Here is an 18,491-nt window from a genome sequence, read left to right on the forward strand (position 1 = left end):
CCTCTCTACCAGCTCCAGAGTAGGCGATTCAGCCCCTCTTCCCCTGTGTCGGCCATTTCAGCATAATCTAAATTGACCAGTTTGGAAATCCTTTTATAGTTCTCAGCTCAGTTCTTCCTATTGTCAATAGGTGACTCTAAAAATGTCTAATATCTGCTCTGGACAAGGCTCTGTTTCAGCTGCTGTGACCAGTTCTACTTCCTCTGTCACTGGTGGAGGTGGAGATCAACTGGTCCTGCCTTCAAAGACCTGAGCATAAAGCCTTGACTTCCTTTTCTCTCTGAACTCTTATTAACAACATTACACTTGCCTTTCTTCTACTGATCTCTTGTTGTTACTTCTGGTCTTTCATGGTTTTCCCTGCTGGGATGGCCAATAGCCAAAGATCAGGGATAGAGTTCTTTGCTGTGTGAATTTGTCACTAGTGTTTCCAACATGGGATTTCCCTAGGCATGTTTTATTTAATTTACAGAGGACCAGAGCAGGCTGGGGAGTGAGGGATAAGGCAGTGGGGGCAGATGAAAGGGGAGAAGGATTTAGAGGAAAAAAGACTTGGGACTCTGGGATGTGTGGTTGATTATGAAAAAAGAAAAGGTGGCTCAAGGAAAGGGAAATTTGGACAGTGCAGTACTAAGTAAGGGAAGTGAAGGGAGAAATGTGCAAAAAGCCAGACATTAGGTAACGAAGTAGTTGTATCTTCTGGGACACAGTAAGGGGGTAGTAAGGCATTGCACTAGGTTTCTGGTACCAGCCCCAGATGTGTTAAGTGACCTTGGACAAGCACTTAGCCCCTTATCTGTAAAACCACAATGACAGTACCTATGCCACATACCTCACCTGTTAATAATTATCATCACAATAATCCCTTATATATACCTTTATAATTTTCTAAGATTTTTATATGTATCTTATTTACTCTCACATCAACTCTGTGAAGTATTCATGGCAGATATTAATTTCTTCATTCTACAGAGATGTAAACTAAAGCTCAGAGAGGTTCAATGACTTGTTTAAGGTCTTATGTCTAATAAAATAGTACAGCCAGTACTATACTAAAATAGCCAGTACAGCCAGAGTAAAACCCAGTTACCATGTAAAGGGACCTGGGAAAGTATAGATTCTTATAAGAGAGTAAAGTAAATAGTTATTTGTACTAAGTCTTGGTATGAGTACCAGTGGGGAGGGGGTGAATGTCCCATGGGCAGGCCGGACCTGTCACCTGAATGTAGGATTTCAGGCCATTTTTGCTCCTTGACTTCCTGTTTCCTTTCATTTCTGGAAAACATTTTAAATGTTCAATGACTCCACCCCCATAATATGCTGAAATTAAAAAAAAATGTTCAATGACCCTATATCTGCTGTGTAAATGCCGCGTGCCTTCTGAGTCCCACCTGGGACCTCTGTAACTCTGTTCCAGAGATGCGAGCCTTGGCTGAAGTCCTGGGCCCCTATGGCATGAAGTTCCTGAGTGAAAACCTGATGTGGCATGTGACCTCTCAGATTGTGGAGCTGAAGGTACTGTGGATACAAGCCCTGGGAGAAAGGCCCCGCCTTGGGAGAAAGGGGTAGGTGTAGAAGACTGGGGAAAGAAGTCTTCTTTTCCTGCTTGATGTTTCTGTGTTCCTGGGCTGCAGAAGCTGGTGGTGGAAAACATGGACACACTTGTTCAGATCAGATCCAACTTTAGCAAGCCGGACGTGATGGCTTCTCTGCTGCCCCAGCTGATGGGTGAGTACTTCTGCACAGTGAGAAGGAACTGTGGGAATAGCGTTGTGAATGACAGAGGTTTTCAGGGATCTGGGGGCTAAGCTGGGTCTGAAGAAGCAAAACCATTGCTCCTCTCCTAAGCTCTTGTCTCTAACACCCTTCTTTCTCCTCAGGGGCGGAAAATGTGCTGAAGCGCATGACCATCATTGGAGTTATCCTGAGTTTTAGGGCCATGGCACAAGAAGGACTTCGGGAGGTGAGCTGGGGAGGAGCGAGGCTGTCACGGAATCACAGACACCTCTGTGGGTAGGGTTCCTATGAGAAGTTGTGGAAGGGGTTGGTGAGCATTGAGAAGAAGCAGCTTAATTTGGAGAGGTCTTCAAGATCCACAGGGGTAGGTGAGTTTAGGAAACCTAGAGGCATAAGGAGAGAGACGGCTTGGAAAGCTGGCTAGGGTCTCATCTAGGTCAAGCTCTTTTATGTTTGTTTCCGCCTATTTTTGAAAGCACTGGTTGGTCACTACCCTGTGGACTCACTTATCTTCTCTTTCCTCCAGGTTTTCTCCTCCCACTGCCCATTTCTTATGGGTCCCATTGAGTGCTTGAAGGAGTTTGTCACTCCAGACACAGATATCAAGGTATGGAGGAATCAAAGTGGAATCTAAGAGATTTTTGTTGTTGACAAAGGGTGTAGCTAGATCTTGTAAGGGAAGGATGACTCTGAAGAATACCATAGTGATAACAGCCAGGGTTTGAATGGGAAGCCTGGTCGAAGGTTCTTCTTGGAAAGAGAGAGTGAGCAGAGCTGGGGAGACATGGGGGGGATGGAGGGAAGTGGGAGCTTGGGAGACCCCATGGGGCTTAGGGGAACATTACTGGAAGGAGAGGGGTAAGAAGTATCTGTAGGTTTTCACTGGAAATGAGCACTGTGCAAATTATATGCCAAACTGTGTGCAAACAAGTCCCCTCTTTAGTCTGGAGCTTAGGTACTTTTTGTAAGAGGGTTTGTTGCTTCTGTTCCCACCCACCATGCCTGCCCTCAGGGTGTCCTTTCTTTTCCTGGCCTTTTAAACTTTCTGGTTTCTCTGTGTCTGTATCACCTGCCTTGGGCTACCATTTGCTGCAGGAGATGGAGAGCCAGAAGAGAGCCTTTGCAGACAGCCTAAGCTAAACATCTACTCCCCAACCGTCCCCCTCCTTCGAATCATCTTGTGTTTTGAATCATCTGAAATTAACAAGTGTTGTGAAGAAAATACAGCCAATGCCTGGGAACAAAGGCCTTCCAACACCTAGGGGAGGCTACTTGTCCTATAATTGATTTCTTTAGTGGAGAGAGGTCTATGATAAGAGGATACTGGCTAGGAGGAAGAAGTAAAGTTAGATGTTAAGGAAAACATCCTTACATTGAGATCAAGAGTTATGAAATTTCCTCCTGTATCTGCCTAAAATCTTACGAGAGTCAAGTGGCCTTGGAGGCGGCGAGGGGGTGATGTTTCGATGGCTTTTGACTGTAAGCTGAGCCTGGGTTTCTGGCAGCTGCTGATGTTGGGCCCAATGCTCTAGCCTGTCAGGAGCTTGTCTCGCTGATATCTTCTGGGCAGCTCTGCTCTTTAGGCTCTGTTTGGCTGTGAAAATAAGCAGGTAGGGGCGGAGGGGGAGGATGGCCTGTCCATCAGAGAAGCTGTTACTGCCTCAGAGGGGTGAGATGGTTAGGAGAAGAAAAAATAAGACCCCTTCAATCCTCCCTCTCTTCCTCCAGAAACCACAGGTCGGGGACCAGGTCCCTTATCTCCTAGGCCATGGTTGCCACAAACAGTGTCATCTAGGTAGCAGGGGATTTAAATAAAGGGCAGAGCAGAAGTTGGCAAAGGTTTGGCTTCTGTGTCGGTACCATAGGCAAACTGTGTGTATGTTGTTATGTCTGTGGGAGTCTTTGCATAAGAATCTTTCCCTCTACTTAGTTGTTTAGTATTGAAACAATAATCCTTGTTCTCTCAGAACATTTTTTTTTTTATTTTTATTTTTTGTAATTTTTCTTCTTTTCTTTCATGGAACATCACAGAACTGAATCTCAGAACATTTTTAAGTTTTTTTTTTAACCTCAAAAGAGGTCTAAGTACTTGGTGTGGGAGTGGAGGTTTGAGGCTATGTCCTGGGAACTAGATTCTAATTACAATGAGGGATTCAGGTGTCAATCAATCAATATTTACTGAATGTCTTCTATGTGCTCAGCATTGTGTTAAACACTAGAGAGGATCAAGAGAAATGCAAAGTTTCTGGCCTTAAGATAAAGGAAGAGGAAGGCACCAGCAAACTGGTATTAACTGAACAGCACCTAAGTGGTCACATAGGTACTACAGTAATAGGGTACTGGGCAGGGGGGAGGGGGGAGGAGGGCGGGTATATACATACATAATGAGTGAGATGTGCACCATCTGGGGGATGGTCATGATGGAGACTCAGACTTGTGGGGGGAGGAGGGGAAATGGGCATTTATTGAAACCTTAAAATCTGTACCTCCATAATATGCCAAAATAAAAAAAAAAAAGAAAGAAAGAAAAAAAAGAGGAAGGAAAGGCATAACATTTACTCTGTTAGCCACTAGGGTAGATGCTTTACACATGTGGTCTACTTAATCTTCACAACGACTACATGAGGTAAGTATTATTATCCCAGTTTTACAGATGAGAAAACGGGCTCAAAGAGGTTAAGTAACTTTTAGCCAAAATCACACACTGGTAAGTGGTGCTGCTAGGATTTGAACCTATATCTGTCTTACTTCAAAGCTTTTTTCTCCCTTCACTATGTCATGAGGTTTTAAAAAAATATCTATTTGGTGGAATAAGGAGGTGAGTCTTACCTTGTATCTGAAAAATAACTAATACCAGGTGCTGTGTGTGATCAATGCTAACTCAGTGGTACCGATTTAAGGAGAGAGAGATGGATTTGGGCTGCAGGGAGGGCTCCATAGAGAAGATGAGATTTGAGTTAAACCTTGAGGGATGGGCGTTACTTAAATATAAGTAGAGGAGAGGAAGGGACCTGAACTAGAGGATGGAACAAAGAAAGGAAGTTGTAGTTTGCAGGCAGTGAACAAATTAACCTGGCTGCACTGACTGAAGGAAGCATTGACTGAAAAAATAAATTTGTACTATGGAGTATCCTGAATGCCAAGCTAAAAGCATTTGGGCTTTTTCCCTGTAGGTTGTGGAGAGCTATGAAAGGAATACCTAGAAAAAATAGTACACCAAAAGTTTAAAAATCTGTGATCCAGGAATTCCTGATCCAAGAATCTTGTAGCTTCCGCCAAGCACTGCTCCCCTGGGAATCCTCTCCAGAATGTGTTTTCTTCTCTGCTAGGTGACCCTGAGTGTTTTTGAGCTGGCATCTGCTGCAGGGGTGGGCTGTGACATTGACCCAGCCCTGGTGGCGGCCATTGCCAATCTGAAAGCTGGTAAGATTGGGGGAAGGGGACAAGGGAGGGCCTGGGCCCTGTTTTTGGGTGGGAAAACGTCAATGCCAAAGAAGCCTTTATTTGCGATTGTGAATTCAGAGGATATAAACTGGGAACTAAGGACAACCATAACCTCCAGAAAATACTTACATAAGCAGTTTAGGTTCCATCTCAGGTTCCAATTAGTTGATCTACCAATCAACTAAAAAGTATTAAGTGAGAGACTTAATGCAAATGAAATGAGAGAACAATACAAAATAGTATACGATTTCACACTAAGTTGTGTGGTGTAGTATCTTAACATCTAAGTGGCCCATAGTGATCTTGTGCTCTCTCCCCCCATGTAGTCACCTTGGCACTATTCATTTCTTCCCCAGTCTCACGCTTGTCTCTTATATTTTCCATTACACGTTCCTCCGATTAGCACAGTCACACTTGTACACACTCAGAATTGGATGGAACCAAGGAGCTGGGATTAAGTCCTTCCAGATTGCCAGACTCACCCCGCTTCTCTCCTGGCCTGTGAGAATCCTTCCTCTCCCTCCTGTCCCTCTGCCCCATCAAGCAGCTGACAGGTGCCCTTGACTGCATATCAGCAGAGCCCTTGGCTGAGAGTTCTCCCTGCTACCAGGGGAGGCCTCCAGGACTCGGGCTCCTTACTCTAGGCGGATGCTAGCTTGTCCTCTTCAGCAGTAAAATTTACCTGTGGTGCTTTATAAAGCGTTTTCATGGATATTTTCTCATGTGATCCTCATGGCAGTTCTGTGACGTAGGATCCCTACAGATGATAACTCCTGTTTGCTGGCCTTATTTACTTTGCCTCTTTTTCTATTTCCCTCTCGTCAGATACTTCGTCCCCTGAGGAAGAATATAAGGTGGCCTGCCTGCTCTTGATCTTTCTTGCCGTTTCCCTCCCACTCCTTGCCACTGACCCTTCTTCCTTCTATAGTATCGAGAAGGATGGTAAGTAAGGAGGTTTGAGAGGCCAATGCTATTCAGGTTAGTGTCCTGGGGTGGGGTGAGGAGACAGAGACACTTTTTGGAAATTACAGACTTTTGGCTCAGGTGTGACGTTCTAGTTCAAAAGCACTTGAGAATGAACTATGCATAAAATTCTGTTCAAGTAAAATTTCATAGGAATATCCTTCCCCAAATGCCTTCTTATCCTTTTGGTGTCAAATAGGGGTGGCCCAGCCTAAAAAAGTGAGAAATTGCAAATTGGGGTCAGTTTGGGGTGTCTCACTTTATCATTTTCTTTTTTTCTCTCCTCGATATCAATAACCCAGGATACAACAACAATATTCATTGCTTGACCAAAGCCATCATCCAAGTGTCTGCTGCCCTCTTCACTCTCTACAACAAGAACATTGAAACTCACCTAAAGGAATTTCTAGTGGTGAGTGGTTCTAGATTATAAGGAATGGAAGATTGCAAAGGGCTGGGATTGGTTTGACTTAAATCTGTAGACAGTTATTGTGGAAGAGGCTTTTGAGTCTAACCTCCCACCTAATTCTGTCAGTAGTGAGAGGCTACTCTTCGAAAGGCAGGAATTTTTCCTAAATTCCCTAACAGCTGAATACTTGGAAAGATCACTGGACAACGAGTCAGAAAATCTGGGTTCTAGTTGAGGATCTGCCACAAAGAAGTTGTTCGACTTCTGAAAAGACAGACTTCTTGGGCCTCAGTTTTCTCATTTATAAAATATAGAGATTAAACTGAATCCATGAATTCAAATTAAACTGAATCCATGCACCTTGGTGTATGGCAGAATGTCCTGGGGAGCTCATTAAAATACAGATTCCTGATCTTTACACCAGACCTACCGAATTAGAATGTCATAGGGTGAGTCCCGGCCTCTGTGTTCTTAATAAGGTCTCCAGGAGATCAGATGCATATTAAAGTTAGAGAGACACTGAGTTTTATAATCTTTTTTTTTTAATAGACATTATCTTGAGACCCTAACTCAAATTAAAAAAAAAAAAAAAAAAAGAAAGAAAAAGACAGTCTCTCTCTCTGTCGCCCAGGCTGGAGTCCAGTGGTGTGATCATAGCTCACTGCAGCCTCAAACTCCTGGGCTCAGGTGATTCTTCTGCCTCAGCCTCCCAAGTAGCTGGGACTACAGGTGCACACCACCATGCCCAGTTAATTTTTTTTTTTTTTTTTGTAGAGACCATGTTTCTGCTATGTTGCCTAGGCTGGACTTGAATTCCTGGCCTCAAGCAATTCTCCTGCCTTGGCCTCCCCAAATGCTGGGATTACAAGCATGTGCCACCATGCCCAGCCTAGTTTCATAATCATAAGGCCTCTTCTAACTCTGTACTGACAAATAGTCGATGACTAGTTCTTAAACTTCAGTGTAGATCAGTATCACCTGAAATTTCTGATGTAGACTAGGGTGGGGCTGAATAATTTGCATTTCCAACAAGTTCTCAGATAATCTTGATGCTGTTTTGTTTGGGGATCTCACTTTGAGAGCCACTGGTCTCGATTTCTAGAGACTGGAGCTTACAAGCAGGTGGCTGATTCCACTGTAAGTTATTAATATGTCCAATTTGTTTGAAAAAATTGTTCAAAAAATTTTTAGCCAAATTTTGACTCTGTGTAACTATCGCCGTTGATCTCAGAATGAACTGTTTCCATAGGTGAAAGAGGCCCTAGAATTTTCCATTCTAAATCTCCCATGGAGTAATCCTGTTCATATACTTCTGATACGTGGTCCATTGCCCACTGCCTCCTTGAGCATTCTCAGTAATAGGGAGCGTATTTCTTTGCAAAGCATGGTCCCAAGTTAAGAACTGGGGACTCATTTGTCTCTTTCCAGGAGGAAATACAGCAGATCATACTGTTTTCTTAGGAATTATACCCTCATCCTGAGAAGTACGTATCAGGGACTATGAGCTTAGTTAGAGGGTCTCTGTTTAAGCTGGTACAACCAACCAGATAGACCTGGCTCTGAGCATCTTCGATATAAAGAAGATTCACTCCAGATCTCTAAGGTGGGGTGAGATGGGAATATTTTTCCCATCTTTCCCCTTTTATCCTCTTTATTTGCTAAATGCAGGTAACCTGGGCCTGGGATACAATGAATCATGTTTCTTCCTCCCTCTTTGATTTGTTGGGGGCCTGGAGGTGAATGGAGATGACAGCCGTTTGGGAGTTAACAGGAGGAGAACACCAGGAGCTCTGTGTCTGAATCAGAGGCCCAGCTCTGTCTCGAGCCGGGTGGGGAATCAGCTGTAAACAGCCTGATGACAGTGGTGTCTGGAGGCTGCCTAGAAAAGAGAGATGAATCTCCTGGCATACAGCATCACCTGCCTTTGCTCTCGGTTCTTTCCTTGCTCCTTGCAGCCTCTCCCCCAGCACCTCCCGTTGTCTGCATTGGCAGGCCACCGGGCTCCAGGCTGGTTTGCAGGCAATGCGTGTCTCTGAAACCTGGGGGATTTGCCACTTTTCCACCCTGAGTCTTCAGGAACATCCTGGCACTTCTCAACTCTCCTCCTTGATCTTTTATTAACTTCCTGTGGCCTGAGGCTGTCCTTTTCTGACCTCCATAAAAATCCGCTTTACAAATTCTTCCCTTACAGGTGGCCTCTGTCAGCCTTTTGCAGCTGGGCCAGGAGACAGACAAGCTTAAAACCAGAAATCGGGAATCCATTTCTCTGCTCATGCGCTTGGTATGTATCTTGTTTAAGCCAGTCTGAGAAAAGAGAGAGGAAAGACCAGATGGAGACTCCTCTTTAGGGTCTTTGGGTCTCTGCCATTGTCACCCAAAAGCATTACCTAAGAACTTAATTCTGCCTGGCCCTCTGGGTCTAGTCCTCATATCCTGGTTAGCATTCTAAACTTGTCCTGCAACCCCAGAGTAGAGTCTTCAGGGCCTTCTCTGCAGGATAGGGCCTTCCTGGCCCCCAGCTGGCCATGCCCTTTTCCTGCAATGTTTCTGAGTCTGGCCTGGAGGGGCAGCTATGTCCCTTATCTGCAATTACCTGTTCAGTACATGTTTGGTTTCACCTGCCAACTTCCTATGCTGTATTTCTTGTCGCTAAGGATACTATGACAAGGGTGCTGGATAGCACAGAACTGAATTCAGGGGATTGAGGCTCGGGGCTCAGAGGAGAGAAGGGATTTTTGCTGAAGAGCTATAAGGCCGGGAGCCCAGCGGGCTATGAATCAGGCAGCACCTGCTATCTTTTCTCCTTGCTTCCCAAGCTGTGGGCTTTCCTTTACTCTGGCAGAAAGTTCTGGGAACTCTGACTCAGTTAACTTAAATACATTTTTTTTCTCATGACCCTGTTTTCCTCTTCAACACACTTACTCTTCTCCTCTAAATGTCTTATTCTCCGGCTTAGTACTGTACGTAAGTATGGACAGGAGGGCACCGGCCTGGGTTGCATGTTTAAAAGGCCTTCCTTTGGCTTCCTCTGGCCTATGGGGAGAGGATATGCCTATCTGGAGCCTGTGCCTCACCTCTACGCCCACACTAAAGATGTCTGGGACCCCAAAATTCTAAGCAGCTCCAGCCCGCTCGTGGGGCCAATGTGGAACTTCTTCCCCAATCCATCCTACCGAGGCAGACTTTGCTCCTGGTGGATGTGCCTCTAGTGCCCCGGCAATGTATGGCTGGAGTCTAGATGTACGGCTCGGGAGGTCCACATGTGTACACAAAGCCCCTCCAACTGGGGGTGGGAAGAGAGGATAGACTGGGCTGGAAGCTTGTTTCTTCCCTTCACCCTGTTCTAGTGCGGAACTCTGAGGAGTCCGAGAATTCTTAATTCAAACTTAGACTTCTATAAAATTACAAAGATACATTCTGAAGATTGCAAGATAGAATATAATTGTTGGTTTGGTTTAATTAGTCATATGCTATCTGCATCTCCATTTGTACACTTGACCCAGGCCCAGATATGTTAGGTGAAGGCATTCCTGGGATTCCCTCCTGGTCTCCTTTGAGTACATGGGCACTGAGTGGTATTTATGTCTCAGTTTCTCCAGCTAGAAAAAGGCCTAGCTGTTTCAGGGCTGATTCAGGATGATGATGGAGAAAGAGAATGGACATGGGCATGTGGTTGTGGTGAGGGGTGAGAGGGAGGAGGAGGCAGACAGGACAGAGGGAGGGCAAACGCTACTAGTGGGTGGGTGGGCACATTTTGTGGAGCAGCATGAGCTTAGCGAGGCAGTTAACTTTCTGGGACTCTGGTTCTTTATCCACAAAAGTGGGTAATAACCCTTAAGAGAGAGTGGTTTGAATTAATGAGATATAATATGTGTGAAGGTGCCCAGTACATAATAGCTGCTCAACAAATATAAGCTGCTTCTCTCTGCTGCTCATTTTAGTTTCTGGATGATTTCATCATGGCTCTTCATTTCCTCAGGCAGTTTTCACCTCTGTAAGATTGGAGGTGATTCAGTAATGCCCCCAAGTCCCCCTCCCTCTTCTGCTTTGATAGCCCCATCCACCCCACCCTCAAGTGTAGAAAAGTGTCTGCCCCTGTGGCCTCCCCATGAGACTGGCAGAGTGGCAGGAGCAGAGCTAGGACCAGGCACTTTTTGCTGGAGGGGGAAACTAGAGGGACTAGCTGCTGCAAAGCAATTTAAATGCAAATGTTTCCACAGAGAAATTGGAAATGACTGAAGGGGAAGGAGATGTATTCTGAGTTAAGAGGTTACTCTTGTAGCCTCAAATTCTGGCCAGCACTTCTCTCCCTGGGGTCTTTCTGGCTTGGCTGTCAAACTTGGGCAGTGCCCACGCCCAGTGTTGGCAGCCTGTTCCTGGCATGGGTTTCCTAGGGGAAGGAGGTGGCTCTCTCATAGAATCATGGAATCCTAGTGTCAGAACCAGACCAGACCCTGGCAATTGGTCCAGTACTTACAAGTCATAGGTGAGGAGACCGAGGAAGAGGGAAAGATGACAGTCAAAGTCTCCCCTAAAACATATGGCAGATTGGATCTAGAACCCAGGTTTCTTGGCTTTCACTTTAGAGCTGTTTCCACTCCCATAAACGTTAGCCAGCTGGGAGTCCTGTTATTTTCCTGTACTTCCTGGGGAATAGAAAGTCTTGGGCCAGTGAATTCACTTGGTCATTACTCATTTCCCTGCACCTGAGGGTAGTATCCTAGAGAGATCTCATCTCTCTCCTGGCCTAGAGTTTGAAAGTCTTGCCCAGGGAGGAATTCTTTCTGTTGTCTAACCTAAGATCAGGGTTAGTTTTACCAGCAGATTTCCTTTCCTTCTGCCTGAAGTTTCTATTCTGTTGCAGCTGTTGTGTGTGCGTGTGTTTGCCAAATCTCACAAATTTTAAAACTTGAAAGGACTTCAGAGAGAGAATCATGTTAGAATAGATATGGGAGATTCTCTTTCCTTAGTGCATTTTCAGGACTTGAAATGCCAGACACACTGGGGAGGGCCTATCTGTGTGAATTGCCATAGGATATGGGACACTCCTCTCCAGGGTGTGCTTTTAGTTTGGGATTAGGGGGTACTAAAGGAAATACACCCTGCTCCTTCCTCAGGGATGGGGACCCTCCAGCCCAACACTTGTTCTTGCATTCATGTTCGTGCTGTTCTTCACGAATATGCCCCTCTGCCCACCCCCACCCTTACCCAGGCATCTTGATCTGTCTTCCTGCTTGGCTGTGGGGGCTGCTGGGATTACTGCAGCATGCAGGCTTCTAATTAAACTAATTAATCATGCCTGCTCCATTATGCAGCATCCTTACTGTTCCCCGAGCACTGTACTGAGAGAGGGAGGAGACTGAGGCCCAACACAAGAGGATCGATGTGGATTCCAGGCCCTTCTTCCTTGGCCTGTGGTGGCAATTGTTTCTCTCACTGTAAAGCTTTGTAATTAGCACTTTTATCCATCTTTACCTGCATCTGTGCTTCCCACCCACATAGGATTTAGCACACAGAATGGTAGGGAATGGGTTTCTCTGCTGGCAGGGAAGTGGTTCTTTCCTGCCTTCTGCTTTTGTGCCCTTCATGTGGCCCTGATGAGGGAGACAGGGGCCACTACAAGGAGGCTGAAAAGGCCCCTTTACCTTCCTGGAGCCAAACCGAGTGAGGGAGGAAGGGGGAGAGCATGATTTGGAATGCTGTTCACTGTGACTCTAAGGGCTCAGAGGGCCCAGGAACTACATGAAGAGGAACAGGGTGTCACAGACATATATCCTATCTGAGATTCTCACCTCTTGTCCCTATCTCTTCCAGGTGGTGGAGGAGTCATCCTTCCTGACCCTGGACATGCTGGAGTCCTGTTTCCCTTATGTCCTACTTCGAAATGCTTATCGGGAAGTATCCCGGACCTTCCATCTAAACCGGGTGCCTGCTGGTACCCACTGAAGGGCCCTTGGGGCCTCCCTAAACCCATACCATAATGGAGGCTGTGGTCATTTTCTCAAGGGGGGGGCGGGACGGGAATGGGGTGGGGTCACTAGGGAAAGGGTCAGGAGCAAGAGCTGATGGACAAGTCACAGGAACAATCGGGGCTGAGAAATCACAGAAAAGTGGCACAGGCTGGGGCCATGGAAAATAGTTTATGAAAAAAGTTAGGGGATCGGGGCCACATGTGTGAACTTTACAATAAAAAACAAGTGACATACGAGTACATTTTCTATCTTCTGGTGAGTAGAGCTTGCGGTCTGACAGGCATGGGTCTCTCTGACCTTCATCACTATTCTAGGATAACGCTGGCGGGCAGAGATGATCAATCATCATATTAAACCATAATGAGCTTATAGTCCTCCCACTGGAGCTGCTATTGTCTCCAGCACATTCATTAGGACCATTATCTCCTCTCTTCCTTTTCCAAATGTGTTCAGCAAACATTCAGCCTGCTCATACTACAAAGTAGCAGCAAAGGAACCCCTTTTTCCTTTGTGGGGTTATTTTAGGAGTCACTGGGGCTCTTCCCTAGCCTCCAGCTTGACTGCCTTTCCTACAGGGGCAAAGAGGAAGTGCCCTTCTGAGATTTTCACTGCCCACCTGCTCCACTCCACATCGTGGGTAATGAGTGAGTTCTGTCAGGCTTTAACTCCTCCTGCTTTGATATCTCCACAGCCCAGAGCTGAGGGTCAGTGTAGGTCAGTTCTAAGTCACATGACAACTAATTGGACTAGGCTCTTGGGTTTTCGCTCCCATACCATTTGGTGGTACTCCCCCTCCTATCTAGGGGCACTAATTTAACCCCAAATCCTCTTGTCAGCCTGGGTACAGCTGTTGCTCCAGGCAGGGATTTCTCTTCTAGATCTTAAATTTCACAGACCTCATTAGGTTGTAGGGCCCTAAGAGTGGGTATCCTTGAGGGAGTACAAGCTGTTTCAACTTGGTCCTGTTCTGCACTAATTAGAATTTCAAGTGTCAGAGCCTGGGGCGTTCAAGATGGCACTAAACTGGGTTTAGTTAACACCATGGCAGGAAACAGTGGCCTCCATCCATCACTTCTGTGCATCCACTGCCATAGAGGACTAGAGCAACAGGTCATATATGTCATAGGTCTATAGTGGTTGGAAGGGGCAAAAATAATTAGCTGGTTGATTAATTAGGGTCATGTCCTTACTTCTGTGACGAAAGAGAAGCAACTGTTGGCTTTCAGTGAAACCATCCAGCCTTCATTAAACCAATTTGATAGCTGTTTTTGGATTTTGTGTGCATGTTTGCTTTTTATTTATCAAGACTCAGGCTTAATCAATACTTTCTTGGCACCTATAAACAACATACAAGTTGTTCTTAGCAACAATTGTCTGCTCTTTAGGATAGAAGCAACGAGGAATCTTATTTCATGCATTAGCTGATTATCCTTCCTTGCTATGGGAAAGACATTATATTCTAAGGAGTGATTTGGTGTCAGTCCTACAAAGCTGATGAAGAAGAGAAGGCTCAGAAGTATCTGAACAACTACCCTATACTCTCATATATCTCTGCTCAGTTCTGCTTGAGGGGATGGAGATCCCTTTTTCATTTGCATGTAGAACTGCATAAGAGCAGGGCTGAGCTCATGCCTGTAATCTCTTCCTCCCAGTGGAGGAGGGAGGATTACCTGGTCTCTACCAAAAAAAAAAAAAAAAAAAGGACTCTCCTATCCCCCTGGAGAAACTTGTGTTAATTGAAAATTTAGGCTGGGTGTGGTGGCTCACACCTGTAATCCTAGCACTCTGGGAGGCCAAAGCGGGAGGATCACTTGAGCTCAGGAGTTCAAGGTGAGCCTCAGCAAGAGCGAGATCCCGTCTCTAATAAAAATAGAAAAATTAGCCGGGCATGATGGCATACAACTGTGGTCCCAGCTGCTCAGGAGACTGAGGCAGGAGGATCACTTGAGCCCAGGAATTTGAGGCTGCTGTGAGCTGTGATGATGACACTGCACTCTACCAGGGTGACAGAGCAAGACTCTGTGTCAAAAACAAAACGAAACAAACAAAAACAAAGAAAACATTTCATTGAGATAGTCCACATGCACTTGTAGGAAATAATACAGAGAGATCCTTTGTACTGTTACAGTTTCCCTCAATAGTAACATCTTGCAAAACTACACTACCATACACTGTCACAATCAGGATATTGACATTGATATAATCCCCAGATCTTATTCAGATTTCCTCAGTTTTACTTATACTCATTTCTTGTCTGTGTATTTAGTTCTACACAGCTTTAGCACATGTGTAGGTTCATGTATCTGCCACCACAGTCAAGATACAGTACAGTTCCATCACCACAAGGATCCCTCATGTTGCTCTTTTATAACCACACCCACTTCCCTCCCACAACACCCTTCCCCATCCCTAACTCCTGGCAACACAGATCTGTTTTCCATTTCTAAAACTGTCATTTGACATAATATCTTTTTATAAACATATAATTGTACACACACTTCTACCACCTATACTTTTTCAAAGTGCTTTTGCCTCCTTATAGCAATTCTGCAAGGTAGCCAGGGATGGCTTTCCTATTTTAGGTCAGGAATCAGGTTCAGAAATGTTAAATGACTTAATGAAGCTCAAATATTTAGCAGAACTAGCACTGGGAACCAAGTCTGATGTTTGGTCTTAGACTGAACATCATTTTCTACCTGATCAGATTGCCTCTTCGTAAGGGAAGGTTTCCTTAATAGAATCCAGAGACCCTAAAAAGAGCAAATAGGAGAAGGTGAAGACATAATGGCCTTCACCACCTAAAACAAAAGGTCTGGAGGTGAAGGGACAGAGAAGGTGACAAAACCCATCAGCATTTCTGGCAATTTGCTTCCTTGACAAGGAGGGTTTCTGACCTCTTACAACCTGGTACACAATCAACTGTGAACTGTTTTCTGCTATCATTCCCCCAGTTTGCTTTACTTTAGGCCAAAAGGAACTGAGGAATGAGTAACAGAGAAATTCTGACCCTGATTGTTTTGTCTTGCAGGCAGAGAGTAGGTTCTAGCCTCAGCATTTTCATTAGTGCAGTGTTTTCATTAAAATCTCCATTAACTTGTTTGCTGCAATGAAATGGAATTATTCCTCCCACTAGGCCTGGGGCAAGATGCTTGCAGAGGAGCTCCCTTTCCTTTGGACAGTAGAAACAGCCCCACCCCCACCCCCACGGTGTTCAATCCAATGAGCAGGTGAGGGAAATTGCAAAGTGCAGAAGGTCCAGGGCCTGGCCAAGGGGATCTTGTCCTTTAGTCTTTGCCTTGCAGGAAGGTAACAACTGTGGTGTGAGCACCAGTATCCAGGATGTAGGGAGGTCCCAGCTAGGGATAAGGCTTGCTTAACCTTAGGTCCTCATGTCTGTATCAGTTCTTTTCCAACAAAGTTTGACTTTGAGAAGCTGGCACATGGTTGAAATGCACTCACGCGGTTGGGGGAAGAGTGTTCTTCCAGTCCTCCTCCCCACAGGGCCTCCTGCCTCTCCTAAGTACCTGTCATGAAAGGAGATGAATCCCCCCTCAGCCCCCACACCTCCATGAGTTGTCAAGTACTCTCCCTCCCACCTGGATAGGAAGCAGGAGCAGCAGGCCAGGTTGCAGGTTGAGGAAGTCAGAAGTTAACTTGAGCTGAGTTTGCAGCTCTGGAGAGATTGAGGAGCAGGCTTTTCTCTTGTCACTTTGGAAGGAGAGGATTGTGAGGCCGCCCCTTTAAATAGAATTCCCGTAGGAGGCAGATCACATCCATCCGTCACCTGCTGCCAAAGCATCATTTTTTTGGTCTCTATCAAACTCAAAGCTTTTTGGAAAGGATTGTGGGGTTAGGGGAGTGAGGAGGCAGGGGGCAGTTCAGAAGCTGAAAAGGAGAGGAATGAGGCTGGGCAGAAGGAGCCTGGGAAAGGTGGGGGTGGGGGAGTAGAGGAGAAGGCAGGGAGAGAATAGCTGTCTTTTAAACCTATGAATGGAACAAGTATACCCTATTCTTATCTCTTTAGAGAGGGAGTAAGGCAGAAATGGGATTGGATTGCAACAAGAGGAATGAGGTTGAGGCTAAACACCAGGACTGGTAACTAAAGAAAGTGAAAGAGAGCCACAGAGTGGAGAGATTGGTAGGCTTGGCTCTGGTTTTATCACTTACAATTTTTCTGGGTTTAGTTTTCCCATTTATTAAATGAAAGGGATTAGACTAGGACTAAAAAATCTCTTTCACAAATAACTTTTTTTTTTTTTTGTCTGTGTGTGAATTCCCCTTAAGATGGGTTAGGAGTTGGGGGCCTGGGAGAGCAGGATGTGCCACTGTGTTGGCAAGAAATGTTATGAGATCCCTCTGGAAGAATGTCTCCTACTTTTTTCTTACCTCTGCTAGTCTAAATACCTGCCTAAATTGGGAAACTCCTTAGCTGTAATCCTAATTTCCTAATTAGAGCTCTTTGGCTCTAATCTTCATTTGCAATTCTTTTGTAGTTTCCAGCCCATTCCTTTTTTAGTTGATAAGGAGGGAGGTTGCTTCCAAATTTTGAGAATTGGATTGGAGTATGACTAGGGTCTCAGATGCAGCTATTTCTTGGCTGGGACTTTTCCTTTGGCAAGGAGGGAAAAGGGAGACGTGTATGCTGAAGTTAGATGGACAGAGAAGGGAAGTCCCACTATTTCCCCTTTTTTCTCCATCTCTGACTCTGCCATCTCCTTTGGCCTCTGTACTTCCTGGGAGCTGGTTCTGCTGATACTTCTGCCAGCTCTGAAGCCCTGATAATTCTTTTATGTTGGGAGTCTTAGCTGTGGCAGTCCTTCCTTTTTTTCACCCTACCACTTTACTTTTCTCTTCCTTTGCCTTGGAAAAGGGGAGTCTCCACCCAGTATTTAGAACAGAGTAAATACCTTCTCCTGATCACCCTCTTTCCAATCGCTAGAGTTCCTGAAATCAAAATTCACATTCTGAGATCCTGGATTAATTTTCTCTTTTGGATCCAGCAGTTAGTGACAACATCTCCGCTTTCTGTTTACGTGAGGGTTTCCCCAGCTCTGAAGTAGGTTAATAAGGGTGAGAACAATACTAAGGAAGAGATGTGAGTTCTGCAAGAGTCCCAGGTAGAACTCAGGTAGATGGAAGAGGCCTTGTCCTATTACAAGGTCTTGAGTTCAATTCCAGTTCACTCATTCCACAAATGTTTGCTAAGCAGCTAGGCTTTTTTGTGCTGGGCGTTTAGTCCTTAGACTTCTTTCTCTGAAGACAGAATAAGAGGAATGAGCTGGAAGGGCTGCCGCAGGGGTTGAGCTGTCAGGAATGATTTCCTGGCTGTGTGGAGCTATTTTGTAGTCAAGGAAGATGTAGTGCTGCCTGCTCTGGAGAGTTTGAAACTTGGGAGAAATTCCTATTGCCAGGCAGGTAGTTGGAAGCATGAGGAAGGCCACAGCATTGGAGACAGGTGGGGAAGGTCAAGCTGGGGGACCAGAGGCCAGGTGTGGGGTGCCCTCACAGCTCAGCGCAGACCCTGAACTTTTCCTTTCAAAGACATCAGCACAGGTGGGGTTTGGGCGACCGGGTTCTGATGGTGGGTGGTTGCACTCAGCAGTGTCCAGGTTCCCCAGGGGGAGCTAGGGGTTCCTTCCCTACCCTTCGCTCCCGCATGGGATACACAGGCAGCTAGGCACACGCGGATGCAGGAAACCACACGCACATACACAGAAACTCAAAACACACACCGAGGGAACGCACACAACCGCCCACACTGAAGTCCTGCCCGCCGCCTGTGCTGCACTCGGTAAACACGCGCGCACATCCAGCCGCGCAGGGCACGCGCAGCCACTCGCACCGGGCGCCTGTGTGCGTGCGCTCGCCCTTGGGCGCTGCTGTCTGTGTGTGCCCCCGGCTTCCAATCGTTCCTCTGGGAGGGGGAGGAGTGGCTGCGAGGAGTGAGAGACTGGCGGGCCGGCTGA

General features: G+C 45.9%; 1 protein-coding gene across 2 annotated transcripts in view; it reads left to right on the forward strand.

Annotated features, from left to right (window-relative positions):
- NCKAP1L (NCK associated protein 1 like) overlaps nucleotides 1-13,798 on the forward strand; it is a 44,522-nt gene extending 30,724 nt beyond the window's left edge. Inside the window, exons 23-31 of one of the 2 annotated variants that reach the window (XM_012764537.3) lie at nucleotides 1,418-1,515; nucleotides 1,635-1,728; nucleotides 1,881-1,963; nucleotides 2,264-2,344; nucleotides 5,067-5,160; nucleotides 6,007-6,123; nucleotides 6,447-6,556; nucleotides 8,745-8,834; nucleotides 12,368-13,798. In XM_012764537.3, the coding sequence (XP_012619991.2) occupies nucleotides 1,418-1,515; nucleotides 1,635-1,728; nucleotides 1,881-1,963; nucleotides 2,264-2,344; nucleotides 5,067-5,160; nucleotides 6,007-6,123; nucleotides 6,447-6,556; nucleotides 8,745-8,834; nucleotides 12,368-12,499 (899 nt within the window). In that variant the 3' untranslated portion in view covers nucleotides 12,500-13,798. The remainder of the gene's footprint in view (nucleotides 1-1,417; nucleotides 1,516-1,634; nucleotides 1,729-1,880; nucleotides 1,964-2,263; nucleotides 2,345-5,066; nucleotides 5,161-6,006; nucleotides 6,124-6,446; nucleotides 6,557-8,744; nucleotides 8,835-12,367) is intronic. The other variant, XM_076007330.1, reaches the window with a different exon arrangement.
- The last annotated feature ends 4,693 nt before the right edge of the window (nucleotides 13,799-18,491 follow it).

The sequence above is a fragment of the Microcebus murinus genome, chromosome 10, assembly GCF_040939455.1.
Source record: "Microcebus murinus isolate Inina chromosome 10, M.murinus_Inina_mat1.0, whole genome shotgun sequence".
Lineage (NCBI taxonomy): Eukaryota > Metazoa > Chordata > Mammalia > Primates > Cheirogaleidae > Microcebus > Microcebus murinus.